Genomic DNA, 16,874 nt, shown 5'->3' with positions numbered 1-16,874 from the left:
GAACGGATATAAACCTCTTTAAACGGATTCGATCTCGAATATAGTCGGAATAATATGTGAAACCTTAATCATGTACTAGGCTTCCTTTATGTTGCTTTTGTTATCACGAGAAACTGGCTTCTCTAGTACTTATATCATATATTGCTTTCTTAAGACCTAAGGTTAAACTCTCGTTAAAAATGCACATTGACCTTCTCAAATCTTTGCAAGTGTTCTTTTATCTAGTCTAATAGTTTTAGTCTGTTCGCTTGGCTGATAATACGTAGGTAAAAGTATTGTCTCGTGATTTGTTATGTGAGAAAAATATTGTTGAATGCGAGGACGCTGCTGCCCTGCCACCCATCTAAATATTTGTTGGATTACGTGCATGTGTATTAAAATCCACTAGAATCCTCTCCTGTTTCGAGGGGATTATAGGATTATACGACTTCTGTTATCCGGAATCCTAGAGTCCCATGGTAACCAAACGCTGATGCCAAGGCCGGGAGGCAAGCAGCAGAGGCCAGCCAGAGTGGATGCGGGACTTCGACCACCATATATTCCGCCCTCTAGCCAAAGAGATTTGGAACCTTATGCTGACCTTGGAGCATTTTCATGTGCAACTAATCCAGCCACATGTCTAGCCAACAGAGCGGCTGCCACAATCTCAAAGCAGCGATGACGACATTTCAATAGGGTGGTGATTTCCATGTGGAATATTTGGAAAGAAAGAAACAGAATTTTTTTTTAAAAAAAAAAACACTACCATGGATACAAGATAGATGACCTCCAAAACCAAAGAAGACATCAATCTTCACTCACGGTTCTCTAACAGCATAACTTATTCCCCTCTGTTTCTTCCCTAAGGGGAGTGCAAATCGTTTCTGTACTTTGATTGTGCCCTCTAGGGCATTTTAGGCATTTGACCTTTTTTTATATACAAACATTTATCTTTCATTAACTGAGAGGCAGAGCTCGTGTCTACTGTCAAGTTTTAAAAAAAAAAACAGACGGACGGACATTGCGAGCGTGTGTTCAACCCTTTTCTTTTCTCTGTGCAAGCATGTGTCAATCCTAAATGCACTGTTTTTTTCTCTCTCTTGTAGTATGCTGATTGCTCTGTTTGGAACATTGCGATTCACGCACCTCTTCTCAAGAAGAATGCGAACAAATCAGCAGACTCCTCCCGTTGTCGATTTTCACCGGCACAGCACAGGCCTAGACCAAAAGACTACCCGCTGCTCCAGCAAAGCACCGCAAGGCCGGCGGCCGGCGGCCGGACGACTAGGAAACAAAGACCGCAAGCAAGCACGGGACCGTGCCATGCCATGCCATGCCGGGCCGTGCGATGCAGCCTGCGTGTCTGCAGCAACAAGACAATTCCTTTTTATTACTGCCGCCTTGTCCTCAGTCCTCACCACCACGATGGCAACAGTGCTCTGCTGCTCACCACCACGGTGGCAGTGGCTCATCCCCAGTCAAAACCTGAGCTCACCGCACCGGTCATCTCCCGCGCGCCCAACCGCTAACGGCAAAAACCGAACTCGCCGGCCGCCGAGCTTACCGCGTCACGCACCGTGCATGGAGACGATCCCGCGAGCTCGGAATAGCAGAGGGCAAAGTCTCGCATCGCACGGTGGAGGTGTCCTCCGGCTCCACTGTCCACTCTGCCTCCATGCCTTGGCGTCTAGCATTTACTATTTAGCCGAGGTGCGGGTGGGCAGCCAGGGCGGCAGCAGCGTCCTCCTTCCTCCCGTCCCGCGTGCTCTCCACTCCTATTTGGCCCACACACACACAGCCGCGACACTGCTCCGACGGCATTGCCCTGCCTGGTTTCTTGGCCGCCCGCGAGTTGGCATGGCCGCCGCGGGGACGCGGCAGCAGCTGGGTCGGCTTCTCGGCGGTCTCTGGTTCCTCCTGGCCGCGTTGTCGCTGCGTGCCGCGGCCGGGCAGCCGGCGGTGGCCACCGTCGATGCGCGGCGCGCCGTCGCGGCGACCGGGGAGGACTTCGTGTGCGCGACATTGGACTGGTGGCCGCCGGACAAGTGCGACTACGGCACCTGCGCCTGGGGCCGCGCCGGCCTGCTCAACCTGGTGAGTGAGTGACAACCGACGACGCGGCCGCGTAATTGAGACCCTGTTTGTCCGTGATCCAACCAAGCCCACGCGAGCTCACCCAGCTGACGCGCAGTTTCTGTCCTCTCCTCTCGCGCAGGATCTCTCCAACAAGGTCCTGCTCAATGCCGTCAGAGGTAGGCGACCGGCGACCGGCGACCGGCCGTGGCCGCTCCGCTCCGCCGAGGGGTTCTCCCAATCCCATACATCCCAGTAGTAGCTTCTTTGCCAATCCGGTGGTGAATTTTGTTTGTTTCAGCCTTCTCGCCGCCGCTGGTGCTCCGCCTGGGAGGGTCGCTGCAGAACAAGGTGGTGTACGGCACGGCGGACCTCGGCGGCCGGCCGTGCGCGCCGTTCGCCAAGAACGCGTCGGAGATGCACGGCTTCACGCAGGGCTGCCTGCCCCTGCGCAGGTGGGACGAGCTCAACGCCTTCTTCCAGAAATCTGGGTGAGTGTTCAGCGATTCCAGCCACTGAATTTTTTTTAGTTCCCTGATCCTCTTTGGGCTACGAGAAATTCATCGGGCGGTGCATGTTGTAGTGCCAAGATTGTGTTCGGGCTCAACGCGCTGAATGGCCGCGTTCCATTGCCGGATAAATCCATGGGAGGGCCATGGGATTACACCAATGCGGCCGCACTGATTCGGTATAGCGTGAACAAGGGCTACCGGATTCATGGGTGGGAGCTCGGTATGTTGTTTTAGTGTGCATTTTATCATGCTAGTTGTTTCGAAATTCCCCTACTGTCTGGTCTGAAAGTGAGAATTTTTAATGATGTATGTATAACTTGTTTCTGAAAGGCTCTTTTCAGTATGTCTATTTTATTTTCAGAGAAGGGCTAGAGTGTTTCTGAATGTCTCTTTTCATATGTCTGGTCTCAAAGTGAGAATTTTTAGTGCATATAACTTGTTTCTGAAAGGCTCTTTTCAGTTTGTCTATCTATTTTCAGATAAGGGCTAGAGTTTCTGTTCAAACATCTTTTCAGTGTTCTCTAGTTTTCTGAAATTGTTGATGTTGACATGTGGCATGTCTAATCTTCAGGACAGTAGCATGTGTGGTTAGGCTGCTTAATTCCAATTTCTGAATTATCCACAGCTTTCACACTTAATAATAAATAACATTTTGGGACCTCGATTTTGAAAATAATTCTCCAAAAAAAACATAGAGTCACTAGCTACAATTTCAATAAAAAATACAGGAAATGAACTCAGTGGTACTGGAGTCGGAACTCGAGTTGGCGCAGAACAATATGCTACAGATGTGATCGCCCTAAAAAAACTAGTCGACGACATATACCGAAGCAATCAAACAAAACCATTGGTGCTTGCTCCTGGAGGATTCTTTGACCAAGCCTGGTTTAGCCAACTTATTGCCAAAACCAAGCCAAATCTACTGAATGTGATCACCCACCACATCTACAATTTAGGACCAGGTATACTCACAGCTAGTTACTCGTGGGTAATTTTGTTGATACATAGAGAGACTGAAAAACAATGTGCTGAACTGAACATCGCAGGAAAAGACACACATCTGATTGACAAGATCTTCAATCCATCAATCCTCGATGGAATGAAAGGTACATTCAGCAGCCTTCAGGGGATGCTGAAATCTGCAGGAACATCGACTGTCGCATGGGTTGGGGAAGCTGGAGGCGCTTACAACAGTGGCCGGCACCTTGTCACTGATGCATTTGTATTCAGCTTCTGGTAAGCTAACAAGTTCTCCGGTGTCAGATTCTGTAGCTGTTCTTGGATAATATGTTTTTGAGTTCGTTTTGGTGATTTTTTTTTTTCAAGGTTTTTAGATCAGCTTGGGATGTCAGCAAAGTATGACACAAAGAGCTACTGCAGACAGAGTTTGATTGGTGGCAACTACGGCCTGCTAAATACCACAACGTTCCAACCAAACCCTGACTATTACAGGTAAAAATACATAATTTTCATAATGGCTAAACAAGTATATAGTAGGTATAAACACTTACAAAAACTTAGCCTTGTACCGACGAAAAGAACTTTTCTTGTGCTGGAGTACAAGAAGATTTGATGCATCGAACAAGATACAACCCATTGTCCTAAATGAATAGAACTTACCCCAATTTCTAAAGAGGTTGATCTTGCTTGCAAAACAAAAAATGAAAAACAGAATTGCCGATTTGTCACTTGAATGACAGAATTCCTCCCAACTTTCTGTGCAGTGCTTTACTGTGGCATCGCCTCATGGGAACCAAAGTTCTAGCAACAACATTCAACGGCACGAACAAGATCCGCGCATATGCGCACTGCGCAAGAGATTCAGTAAGCAATTCTCCCTATTCATCAGCAACATCACATCGGCTGATGGGGAACAAAAAAGATTAAAAAAAAAAAGCTTCATCTCCTAGAGAATTCACGCTCAATCTTTGCCTTGTGTGCGTCCTCTTCGTCCAGCCAGGAATCACTCTACTGCTGATCAACCTCAGCGGCAACACGACGACCCAGGTCTCAGTGACGGTGACGACCCAAGGCCAAGGGGCCGTGGCGGCGCACAAGCATGGCGCGAGGAAGCACGTCGGCGGCAGGAAGTTCGGGCACGTCCACGGCCCCAGGTTCACCGGCGTCGACGAGGCGGCGGCCGGCGCCGTGAGAGACGAGTACCATCTCACCCCCAAGGACGGCAACCTGAGGAGCCAGGTCATGCTGCTCAACGGCAAGGCGTTGGCCACCGACGCGGCAGGGAACATCCCGGCACTGGAGGCTGTCAAGGTGGACGCGGCACAGCCCATCGCTGTGGCGCCCTACTCCATCGTGTTCGCTCGCATTTCACATTTCAATGCCCCGGCGTGTAGTTAGAGTAGTGGTTAGATGGGTGGTAGATTCATAATGGGTTTGGCGTGATTGGTGGTTATGGACAGCTAAGCTTTCCATCTGGTAAGATGAGGTGAAGTGAGGTACAAGGCATCTGTCGAAAGGGATGCAATTCAAGGGTGAGTTTTTTTTTTTTTTTTTGAAGGTAAAAATACTGTGGGAGAGATCCCCACAAAGGGTTTGTTTTCTTTTGAATCTTAGAATTGTAAAAGGTTTAAATTATTGTGGTACACCAAAATAAAAGGATGATTTGACTTCAAGATTCGGGGTTGTTTGAAAGGGAGGATTGCAAAACAGAGAAAATGAATCAAACATAGGAATAGGAAATGAGTATAGGTTAAAATTTGAAAAATAGAGGATTGAAAAACACAGAAATTTTATAGGAATTTGTGTTTTGAACATGGGAACATAAGACATGTTTATTCCTCCATTCTACTGCACTAAACAAGGACTTGCTCATCACTCCATTCACATATAGGAAAAGTTTCCAAGAGTTTAGAGTGGATACTTTATTCCCTTTATTTCTTGAAAAGAAAGCATTTTCATAGGAAAGGAAAACTTTATTCCTCCATTCCAAACACTATGTAATGCAAGCAAAACAAAGGAATTAGATTCCTTTGAAATTCCTACAATCCAAACAGGCCTTAGGTTATCTTATGAACTTGTCGGCAGCAGCCATGACAGTACAAGCAGCATTCGTATTCCGCTATAACCAGAGCATAACATTGGGTGACTGGAGCAGAGCATAACATTGGATGATTGGAGTGGCCGGATGGGCATCAACAGATACGGAGTTACCAACAGTACAATGCAACAATCATGTATCATTGTTCAAAGATTTCAACATCATCGCCATCATCAAGGGACTGGGAAAATTTGCCAGACGCAGGACATCTGCTCTCTTCTACGTGGAGCTACAGGGAGTAAGAGTAAGGCTAACAGTAACGCCTCCAGGAGGCCCAAAGAGAAAATACGAACAGCAGCAGCAATCCTGAAACAATGAGACCAAAAAAACAGCAGTGCAGCTAGACAACTAGCGCACAATACACAAGAACTGGCAATTCGGCAGGAGTTATTCGAGATGTCCATGGTCGGTCGATCATATACTTCTCCTGTGCTTGGTGTGGCCCTTACAGGTACTTGAACAGAATGCCACCTTGGGTGGCGAAGAAGGGGGCAAACACAAGGGACTCCACGGCCATGAGCTTGATGAGGATGTTGAGGGACGGGCCCGAGGTGTCCTTCAGGGGGTCACCAATGGTGTCACCGATCACAGCAGCCTTGTGGCAGTCAGATCCCTTGGGGCCAAGGGTCCTTGCATGCTCGCTGGCACCAGCCTGAAACAAGTAGGGCGAAGTTGAGGACAAAGTTAGCACTGACCATAGATGATGAGACATGGTGTTCATCCAGAGTTTTTCAGAACATTCACCTCAATGTACTTCTTGGCATTGTCCCATGCACCACCGGTGTTGGAAGCAGAGATGGCAATCTGTCAAAAGCAGGAATCCATAAATCCTAGAATAAGCAAACACATTGAAGTGCACAGAGAGTAGAAGGCAAAGCACACACCTGCACTCCAGAAACCAGGGCACCAGCAAGAACGCCAGAGAGAGTCTCAACACCGAAGAGGGTTCCAACAATGAGGGGAGTGAGCATGACCAGAGCACCCGGGGGAATCATCTCCTTGATGGAAGCATCGGTGGAGATCTTCACACAGGTTGCATAGTCAGGCTTGGCAGTTCCCTCCATCAACCCAGGAATGGTGTTGAACTGCCTGCGGACCTCCTCCACCATCTTCAGGGCAGCACTTCCAACACTCTTCATGGTCATGGCAGAGAACCAGTAGGGAAGCATGGCTCCAACAATCAAACCAATGAAAACCTTGGGGGAGAGGACATCGACAACCGTCACTCCAGCTCTGCTGACGAAGGCGCCAAAAAGCGCCAGGGACACAAGAGCAGCTGAACCAATGGCAAACCCCTGCAAGGGATACAGATGAATTAAGTTACCAGAGGAGTATAATTGTTCTTTTGTTGCAGATTATCTCCTACGTAGCGGTACAGATGAATTAAGTTACCAGATGAGTACAATGGTTCTTTTGTTGCATATTATCTACTACTACTTCATTATCATAAGTCTATTAAGGAATACATAACCTACCAACAGTGTCAATGATGACAGTGGCAAATGAACAAGTTGAGCCAACAAATGTATAAAAAGCATTTTTTACCTTTCCAATAGCGGCAGTTGTGTTGCCAGCAGCATCAAGAGCATCAGTTCTCTCACGGATTCTGTGGCTCATTCCAGCCATCTCAGCAATACCACCAGCATTGTCACTGATGGGACCATAAGCATCAATGGCAAGACCAGTTGCGATTGTGCTCAGCATACCAAGAGCGGCAACAGCGATGCCGTACATTGCAGCAATGGAGAAACTGACATAGATGCTAACAGCGATAGCAAAAATCGGGATGATAACTGACTTGTATCCAAGAGCGAGACCAAAAATGACATTAGTGGCAGCACCGGTTCTGCACGAATCCGCGACATCTTGCACAGGACTGCCACAGAATAAACATGTTAGGATTAAAACATCATCAAAAAGAAATGATGACACAAAAAATATAATAGAGACTGGTAGGATTCAAACCTGTATGCATTGCTAGTGTAGTATTCTGTGACAAAACCAATAATCAGACCAGCCCACAGACCAATTGCAACACAGAAGAACAAGCCCCTGCAAAGATATGGCAGTTGTCAAGACAGTACATTCCATTGTTCAAATAAATGGCAAAGGCTAACAAAAAAGAAAGCATACCAGTTGGAGACATCCTTCTGAGTACCGAAGTTGTAGATGGTGAACTTAGCTGGAAGGGCTAACCAGCTGATTACAGCAATACCAACAGTCATCAGGGCGGTGGAGATGATGAGCTGCTTCTTAAGTGCAGGCTCAATTTCTTTCACAGCCTTGACTTCAAAGAAATCAGTAGCAAAAAGGGTGGTGATCAAGCAGACGATGATACCAACAGAGCTAACAAGGAGTGGGTAGCACATCCCAGTGAAGTCATGGTCAATTCCGAAAGATGAAATAGACGCAACAACAAGGGCAGCACAGGAAGACTCAGCATATGACCCAAAGAGATCAGATCCCATTCCAGCAATGTCACCAACATTGTCACCAACATTATCAGCAATCACCTGCGAAATAAGATCTAAAAGTTCAGGGAAGGAAATGCCATGTATTAATGATTGTATAGCTACTAGAATTGTCCTAAAATGAACACTATATGTCAAGAAAACTTACAGCTGGGTTCCTAGGATCATCCTCAGGAATGTTCCTCTCAACCTTCCCAACAAGATCGGCACCAACATCAGCAGCCTTCGTGTAGATACCTCCACCAACTCTTCCGAAGAGAGCCATGGACGACCCACCAAGGCCATAGCCAGTGATAGACTCAAAAAGACCCTCCCAGTCATCACCATAATACAACTTAAATACATTAATGGTGATGTACAGAACCACAAGCCCACTTGATGCAAGCAGGAAACCCATAACAGCGCCAGAGCGGAAAGCAGTGATAAAAGCCTTGCCAACACCCTTCCTAGCTTCCAGGGTAGTTCTGGCATTCGCATATGTGGCAATCTTCATGCCAAGGAAACCAGATACCAGAGAGGTGATGGCTCCAAGCAAGAAGGACACAGTGCTGAAGAGGGCAGTGAACAGTGCAGGCTTGCAGTACTTGTCCTTGCTATAGGTGCAGGGCTGGCTCTTCGTGCTGAATCCCTCAACCGAACCAAGGAAGAGGAAGATCACAACGGCGAAGATAGACATGAAGATACCAACATATTGGTACTCAGTGAAAAGAAACGATGTTGCTCCTGTCCATAAAAGGGAAGACATTTTTAGATAGCATTCGTATGGTTACGGTCACTAGGGTGAAAATATAACACCACACAATATTATATCGCACTGCATATGCAAACTATGTACAATACAAAGGCACACTAGTCAAGCAAGATCAGAAAGAACACCAAAACTATTGGTCCAATTTTATCTTTCCAGTATCAGCAAATAAATAACGAGTGCCTAATACAGACTGACACATCTAACATCCATTTGTCAACAACACAGGGAGAAGTAACAAACTCATGGCCCCCCAACCAGATAACTCCAAAAGTGCTTATTTTCATGTGTCCCCATCTCAATCATAGAAAATAGCACATCCGGTCAAAGGTTGGTGACACGCTTAAAACAAAACCCCACGTATGGGGCATGTATCTGATAAGCACTAGGCAATCCATGCTGATCTAAATGGAAGCTCAGAGGTCAGTGAACAAATGACACGTGAGTGACAGATGGCAGAAAATCCCCATCCCTTACCCAGGAACTTCCAGGTCCAGATCTACCTAGCACTAGAGACATTGGAGCCCATGTATTGATTAATGGTAGCTTAAGTCAGCGAAATGGTGCTCTGCCTAACTTGCTACGTGTGTACATATACAGTTTGTGACAGATCCATCACGCACCTTCCACCAATACCAAGTTTTGGTATAGGAGAAAGGCGTCAGGCCAGATCAGACCATGTCAACTGAAAGCTACATCTTTACTGCAGCACCGACACATGGCAAAAACACCACTAGCTATTAAAAGAGCACTTCATCAAAGCCTAGATCCACCAGCCACTACAAGCATCCAAAGCCAAAGCCCAGATTCACACTTCCAAGAATGAGAAAAAGAAATTATTTGCCAGCCCCACTTGGGACCCGTGAACCGAATACTAGCAAAACAACAGTAACATATCACATGAGCCCCCACTTGAAAAAATCCACATTTGGGACAGGTGCCAGTAGTGACCAAAATTATCATAAAAAAGTACATAGTTTGGACTCTGGAGGGGGGAAGAGGTAGTACATCAATTGGCAGCCCCCACAGAGGTACCAACACCCCCCACATAGATATTTGTCTTCCATTCCGTAAAAAACATGCAGTCTGAAACTCGTTTCAGTCCTAACAAAATCATAAACTTTTGTTGTCTAAGCAATTGCTATGGTCCCCCAAAATAGAATGGCATTTGAGCTCACCCAGGCACCCATCCTAATATTAGCAACTTCACCGCCAGACCAGATCAGCGTGAAATCTACTAAATAAACGAAGGGATAACAAAAGCCCGCACCTTTTACCCCCCGCAAAGATCTCTCACTTTTCGAGAAACGTGTGTATATATCCTATAATAAACGAAAAAAAAACATACTAAAAACGTAATCCTCGGTTGGCAAACGCGCCAGAGCAGCGCGAAATGCGCGGATCTAAGCGGACGACCCAGCGGCAGCCCCCAGATCTGAGGAAAAATCCCCGGGCTCACCTTCGGAGATAGCGTTCTGGATCTCGGCGCACTTGACGACGACGTTGTGGTCGTTGAGCCCCTCCTCCTCCTCGATGAGGTAGTCGCCGTAGCCGTTCTTCCCTCCGCCGGACGCGGCGGCCGCGGTCGGGGAGAGCTTCACCCGCGACACGAGCACCCACTGCACGACGGCGAAGACGATGCCGATGACGGCGGCGACGGGGATGAACACCTCGGTGGCGAGCGGCGAGAGGATCGCCATGGCGGCGCGGCGTCGACCGCAAACCCTAACCCTACGCGGTGAACGAACGAACGAACGAACGCACGGACGCGCGGCGGCGGCGGGGTGGGGGAGGCGACGGACGGATGCGTCTCGCTCTGCACGCTCTCTCCCCTGTGCTCGGGGCGCGTGTTCTTATATAGCGGGGAAGGGGTGCGTGGAGGGGGGGGAGTGTGGAATGGACGGAGGTGGCCAGGAGAGAGAAGAAGGAGGGGGGCGGGTGGTTAATGCGATGAACTTGGAGGGGTTAGGTGTAAAAGTTGCGGGCCTTGTTGGTGTGGTGGGCTGGATTTTTTGCGCTTTTCCTGGCCCGGGATGGTAGGTGGGCCCAGGGGATAAGTATCTTTTTATCTTTTTCTTTTCTTCTGCGTTGTATAGGCGGGAAAAGATCTGGATCAAGGGTGAGGCCGCGAGGGAGTGAGCTTGCACTGACGTGGCATTTGCTTTCAACGTTGGATAAGAGCATCCAACCGTTTTGCATAATTGGTTTGGCAAATGAGAGAGTTTGCCAAGTCTTAAAAAAATATGGCAAAGGTGAAAAGAGGCAATCTCCAATGGTTTGACATTAATCATTTCGCGCCAATTTTCTAATGCCAAGTGTGAACATGTTTGACATATATGCCAATCATTTCTCTCTTTTTGCCAAGTTAACAAAATTGCAAAGTCTAAATGCCAAACTGTTGGATAAGTATTTTTAAGACTTTTTTGTAAATACATGAATGTAAAACTTATTTGTAAAACGGTTGGGGATGCTCTAAGCTAATGATCTTGGATACTGCATTGGCAAAATGTCTTTACTCCGTCTTCCGTCTTCCTCCCTATTCGTAATTTGACTTATGCTGAAACATTACGAAAGGTAAAACACCGCTCGTTCGCTAAAAAATATCGCTGAAGTAGTGCAGTAGAATACGGTTATTCATTTACAAATTAGTAATAAAAGTAGAAGAAAATACAAGAGAATAATCATGTAGGCTAGGCCTTGTTTAGTTTGCAAAATTTTTAGGTTTCGGCTACTGTAGCACTTTCGTTTTTATTTGACAAATATTGTACAATCACGGAGTAACTAGACTCAAAAGATTCATCTCACAAATTACAGGTAAACCGTGCAATTAGTTTTTATTTTCATCTATATTTAATGCTTCATGCATACGATCAAAGATTCGATGTGACGGAGAATTTTGAAAATTTTTGCGAACTAAACAAGGCCTAAAGCTATGGAGAAAACAACAATAAAACAAACTAGAAAAAACTACATCAGCCATAGCCAAAAAGAAACCACTTGGACAATCGTTGCTAAAACCATTGTAAACCCATCTTAATTTCTTAGGTGGTTAGGCCCTCTGCAGTGTTAGTTTTGGATTGGAGCTTGAAATAGAGAGACAGAATGTTTGCGAATCGCTCTGCGCACTATAACAAATGATGCCGGTTCTAGAAATTTTAAGAGGGGCACAAGTACTTGCCACGGTTCTAACTTGACGAGGACAAACTACATCAAAGTTGTTAGCCGGCACTAGTAATGCCATCAAACAATGGTGCCTTTTTGGGGCAGTGGGACCCATTATTTTCTAAGCTCCACATATTGCTATTTAAAAGCCTTCTAGTTCTAATGAGAATTATACCTTAATGCTATTTGGCTATTTTGAAACACGGGTTGTTAAAATACTCACATACTCCCTGTCGACGAAAGCTAGTCGGCAGTCTACCTTGGGGTATACCCACGGTAGTAGTTTATCGGTAGACGGTGCGCAAACTACGAACTCGATGGTGACGCAAGACACGGACAAGCTTTTTATCCAGGTTCGGCCGCCGAGTTGGCGTAATACCTACGTCCTGCGTCTGGTTGTATTGGATTGTGTTGAGAGATAATCTGTCCTAGGGGGGTCCCTTGCCCCTCCTTATATAGTCTGGCGGGCAGGGTTACAGATCTAGAAACTAATCCTAGTCGGTTACAATTGCCATAGATAATTCGATATCAATTCCTATTCTAACCGACTAGAATCCTGCTTGATCTCCACGTCTTGTTTCCTTGTGCGAAACTCCGAGCTGTCAGATCAAGCCTTGAACTCGTCTCGTAGTGGGCCAAGCTTCCTGGCTAAAGTATAACCGTAAGGGTATAGGGGTTTATACCCCCACACTCCCTAAGTCCATAAATCGGCGTCGTCTGAGAAAAAAAAATGCATTTTTACGAGTTTGCATTGTCTAAAGTGGTAACTCATGTTTCCTTAGGCCTTGTTTAGTTCGCAAAAATTTTCAAGATTTCCCATCACATCGAATTTTTGGTCGCATGTATGAAGTATTAAATATAGACGAAAATAAAAACTAATTGCACAGTTTATCTGTAATTTGTGAGATGAATCTTTTAAGCCTAGTTACTTCGTGATTGGATAATGTTTGTCAAATAAAAACGAAAGTGCTATAGTAGTCAAAAACTAAAATTTTTGCGAACTAAACAAGGCCTTAGTCTTAGGTCGAGCGATGCTATGCAAAGTTACGGCGCAATCCTCCTCCTCCCGTTATCCTCAAATACGACTCTAGCTATCTGCTCCGTTTTCTCCGCAACACCGATGTGCTGCAAGTCAATCCACATCATCGTGGTACCCCGTCGTCACGCCACCGTTTCACTCCACGACACCACGCTGATGCTTTTGTGATGGAACAGTAGGACAACATTGATGAGGTGCAAGCCGTGCATGGTGTCAACTGGGCACTAGTTTCCAGCGACAAAGATGACGAGTAGCACAACAGTTAGTTGCAAAATCGGCATGCCATTAGTGCTCCTTGGTCACTGCGTCAGAGGCTAAATGATGCCGAATTAGCCTTATTCGTTTAAGCTTATTCATTCAGCAGTGTTTTTCTTTTCCAACAAATCAGCCAACAGTACTTTCTATCAACCAAACGAGTACTTTCTGCCACGGTTTATCAACCAAACGAGTACTTTCTGCTACGGTTTATCAACCAAACGAATAAGTTAATGCGAATTATGCCCTTGTGAGGCTTATCCTTGCTATATTTAACCACAGTATGTGTCTTCCCCACCTTTACACAGCAATGCAGCGAAAACTGGCTGCACGGTGAGCCTAAAAAAAGGTCTTCTTTCTTGACTGCATCTAACCGCACCCACAGGATGAGTAGCCCTTCTTTTTGGTTTGTGTTTGAAACATCAACTAGCCCTTCTGTGGATTGCCTTCCACAACCACAATACTAGTGTATCAAAATGGTGGTACTAGTGATAATAAAGGCCTTGCAATTGACACGTCGTGGCTGATTGATGGATAGGAAGACAGCTCCTCTCAACCTTTTCACCACTTTGCACCTGCCGCCTAAAAGGTATTTCCACCTTTTTAAATTTGTGCAAATTATTACTGTATCAGCTTTTGCACTTTTACTATAATCTTCTTCTCACGCCACTTGAATTACTGTTTCCTATCTCTTATATGGTAAGGCCTTGTTTAGTTCACTCCGAAATCCAAAAAGTTTTCAAGATTCTCCGTCACATCAAATCTTACGGCACATGCATGAAGCATTAAATATAGACGAAAACAAAAACTAATTACACAGTTTGCTTGACTGTAAATCGCGAGACAAATCTTTTGACCCTAGTTAGTCTATGATTGGATAATATTTTACCACAAACAAACGAAAGTGTTACAGTAGCGAAATCCAAATTTTTTTTCACATCTAAACAAGGCCTAAGTGGTGTGCCAATGCTAAACTCCAAACTTATTCGGACACATAAAAAAAATCTCTAATTCAAGAAGTCGTAGAAGAAAATATGTGGAGTATACGTATCATAATTCTGATCGAGAGAATATAACTCGAGTCAATTTACTCCCTCATGCCATGGAGCTATCTCAACAGCAACGTTTTGGGAAGTTATGGGGTGCACGTCCACCGACTGTCATGAGTGGTTAGTTTAAGTAGACCTTTCTCCTATAGCTGGGCCGTTCCCGTTCGGTACACTCTCCTCTAATGCTTGATAGGGATCTCCATCCTACTGCTAGCTCACTGATAGTGCTTTTTTATATATATAATTCAGTGGTTGTTGCACATAATAAAACCACACACATGCATGGCCCTTTTTGCGTTGTGTAATAAATTGTGTACCAAGTTACATTTTCAGAAGTTGGCTGGTCCTCTTTCTTGAATCCCCTCGCAACAACATGGATATATATGTTCACTGCTAGCATTGCTCAAAAAACTTTCATTGACCTAACCGTACTTTTGTTTATGATATATATAATACTTCATATGGGTGTGGTGCGGCTCGTGAGATGTCTGGACAACTTGAGTAGCTATTACGCTATTTTAAGGTTTCTGATCCTAAAACTTTGCACTTAAATGGCGATCATGCGAGTCTCAGTAAAGAGTTTTATAGCGTTGTTTTCAAGATTGTCATATTATATGAAATGAAATACAATTTTTAATAAAGAGTTTCGTTCCATGGTTTCATAGACATTTAATTTCAAGACTCATCGAGAGTTAGTAATCGTGTTAAGAGAGTTTCATCTAGATGAAACTCATTTCTTCTCTCTCTTCTTAAATATATTGTCATGTCATTCAAAATGCTTATGTGGCAGCATATTTAATATGAATGAAACTCCCACTAAGACTGGCCTTAGACCAGTCTCAATGCATAGTTTCATTTGAGTCTTGCGACACATGCATGAAACACTAAATATAATAAAAAAAATAAAAACTAATTGCATAGTTTATCTACAAATTACGAGATCAATTTTTTAAGCCTAGTTACTTAATGATTGAATAATATTTATTAAATAAAAATAAAAGTGTTACAGACCCGAAAACAAAAAATTTTAGGCCCAAGTCGATCGATCTCCAGCTATGTACTCGTAATAATTAATGCATGATCCCCTACCACGCGCGTACATTACGTTCAAAACGTCGAGGTCGATGGATGATCCCCATCGCTCGCGCTCCGCTGCTAGTTGCACGTCGTCTTTGCTGTCAAGCCATGTGGCCGGATCTCAACAGCGCGCCGTGGAAATCATGAGCGCCCAAACAAAGACCGACCGACACCGGACAGCTTGGTACACCAGCATCGCGCGCACTAGCTAGCAGCTCGCGATCCCCGTGCATGCATGGGGGTGGTGGCGACCGACGACGACCGACGTGACACGCGCGGGCGACGGCAGGTGTTTCAGGTTCGTCGGAACAATCCGACCGGGGGGCCTGCTGCCTGCCATGTGCCATGTGCTGCAGCTGCTGGTGTGGTGTGGTGTGGTGTGACGGCGCGCGTGAATTTTAGCGGTGGTGTCGCTGTCGCGTCGTCAACCGCGCGCCGCCCGCGCGGACAAGACAAGGCCACGGAACGGAACGGAACGGATCCGGCCGGCGGTGATCCGATCGGCAACGCGCGCGGGCGCCACAAATGCGCCGCCGCGCGCACCCGGCTTGCTCGCCTTTGCTTGCGCCGCGTCCGTGTCCGTGTCCGTCCCGTCCCGTCCGGCAGGGTTGTGTTGGGGGCACGGTCACGTACTGCCCGTACTGCCAGTCTGCCTCTGCCTCGCCGGATCGGGGCAGAAATATCTACTCCACGTAGGCCTTGTTTTTAGTTCCAAAAATTTTGCAAAATTTTTCGGATTCTCCGTCACATCAAATCTTTAGACGCATGCATGAAGTATTAAATATAGACGAAAATAAAAACTAATTGCACAGTTTGGTCGGAATTGACGAAACAAATCTTTTGAGTTTAGTTAGTACATGATTGGATAATATTTGTCAAATACAAACAAAAGTTGTACTATTCCTATTTTACAAATTTTTTTTGGAAGTAAACAAGGCCGTAGTGGTATGTTTTTGGTTCCATCCAGGCACTTTATGAAGGTTATTAGTATATTATACTGCAAGGTTTTCTTCTAGATATGGATGCTCGCTCGAGGAGAGGAGCTCAGCCCAATTTTGCGATAATGAGCCTGTTCAATTGTTTTTCTCTCATAATAAATTAGCAGTTATGACTTTTTAGACCAGCGAACAGACTCAACGTCGACAAAGAGTGTGGACGTGTTGCGATATGTCATATGCGGGTGTGTGCTCGAGGTCGAGGTAGGGGCGTATATACATGGCTGGTGGCCGGTGTCTTTGGCGCTGTGCTGCAGTAATAACTTTACTGCGAGACCGTATGTGCACAGATGAACTCGCCCGCCCACTTGCGGTTGAGGGATGGCATGGGATGGGCGAATCGGCAACCCTGGAGCTGGAGCACAAGAATGCACATGACATGCTTCGTTCAAGACACAGACCAAGTTCAGTCGTTCGATCTTGTGCTGCCACTGCTACCGTATCCAAACGCGATCT

The 16,874-nt window shown here is 45.9% G+C and overlaps 2 protein-coding genes across 2 annotated transcripts; one reads left to right on the top strand and one right to left on the bottom strand.

Moving 5' to 3' along the window:
* Positions 1,704-5,197, top strand: LOC8065389 (heparanase-like protein 3). Its single transcript, XM_002437897.2, has 9 exons — positions 1,704-2,073; positions 2,195-2,231; positions 2,354-2,543; positions 2,636-2,784; positions 3,293-3,526; positions 3,611-3,800; positions 3,891-4,016; positions 4,289-4,388; positions 4,521-5,197. The coding sequence occupies exons 1-9, from the start codon at positions 1,837-1,839 to the stop codon at positions 4,920-4,922; spliced, it is 1,665 nt and encodes a 554-aa protein (XP_002437942.1). The 5' UTR covers positions 1,704-1,836; the 3' UTR covers positions 4,923-5,197.
* On the bottom strand, positions 5,711-10,693 carry LOC110430849 (pyrophosphate-energized vacuolar membrane proton pump). The gene is made up of 8 exons (XM_021448945.1): positions 10,301-10,693; positions 8,242-8,816; positions 7,756-8,135; positions 7,588-7,674; positions 7,168-7,498; positions 6,507-6,917; positions 6,367-6,426; positions 5,711-6,274 (listed from the first exon to the last, which is right to left on the bottom strand). The coding sequence occupies exons 1-8, from the start codon at positions 10,539-10,541 to the stop codon at positions 6,068-6,070; spliced, it is 2,292 nt and encodes a 763-aa protein (XP_021304620.1). The 5' UTR covers positions 10,542-10,693; the 3' UTR covers positions 5,711-6,067.

This window comes from Sorghum bicolor, chromosome 10, assembly GCF_000003195.3.
Source record: "Sorghum bicolor cultivar BTx623 chromosome 10, Sorghum_bicolor_NCBIv3, whole genome shotgun sequence".
NCBI lineage: Eukaryota > Viridiplantae > Streptophyta > Magnoliopsida > Poales > Poaceae > Sorghum > Sorghum bicolor.
The sequence above is the reverse complement of the archived record's forward strand: the minus strand, read 5'-3'. Positions and strand labels throughout refer to the sequence as shown.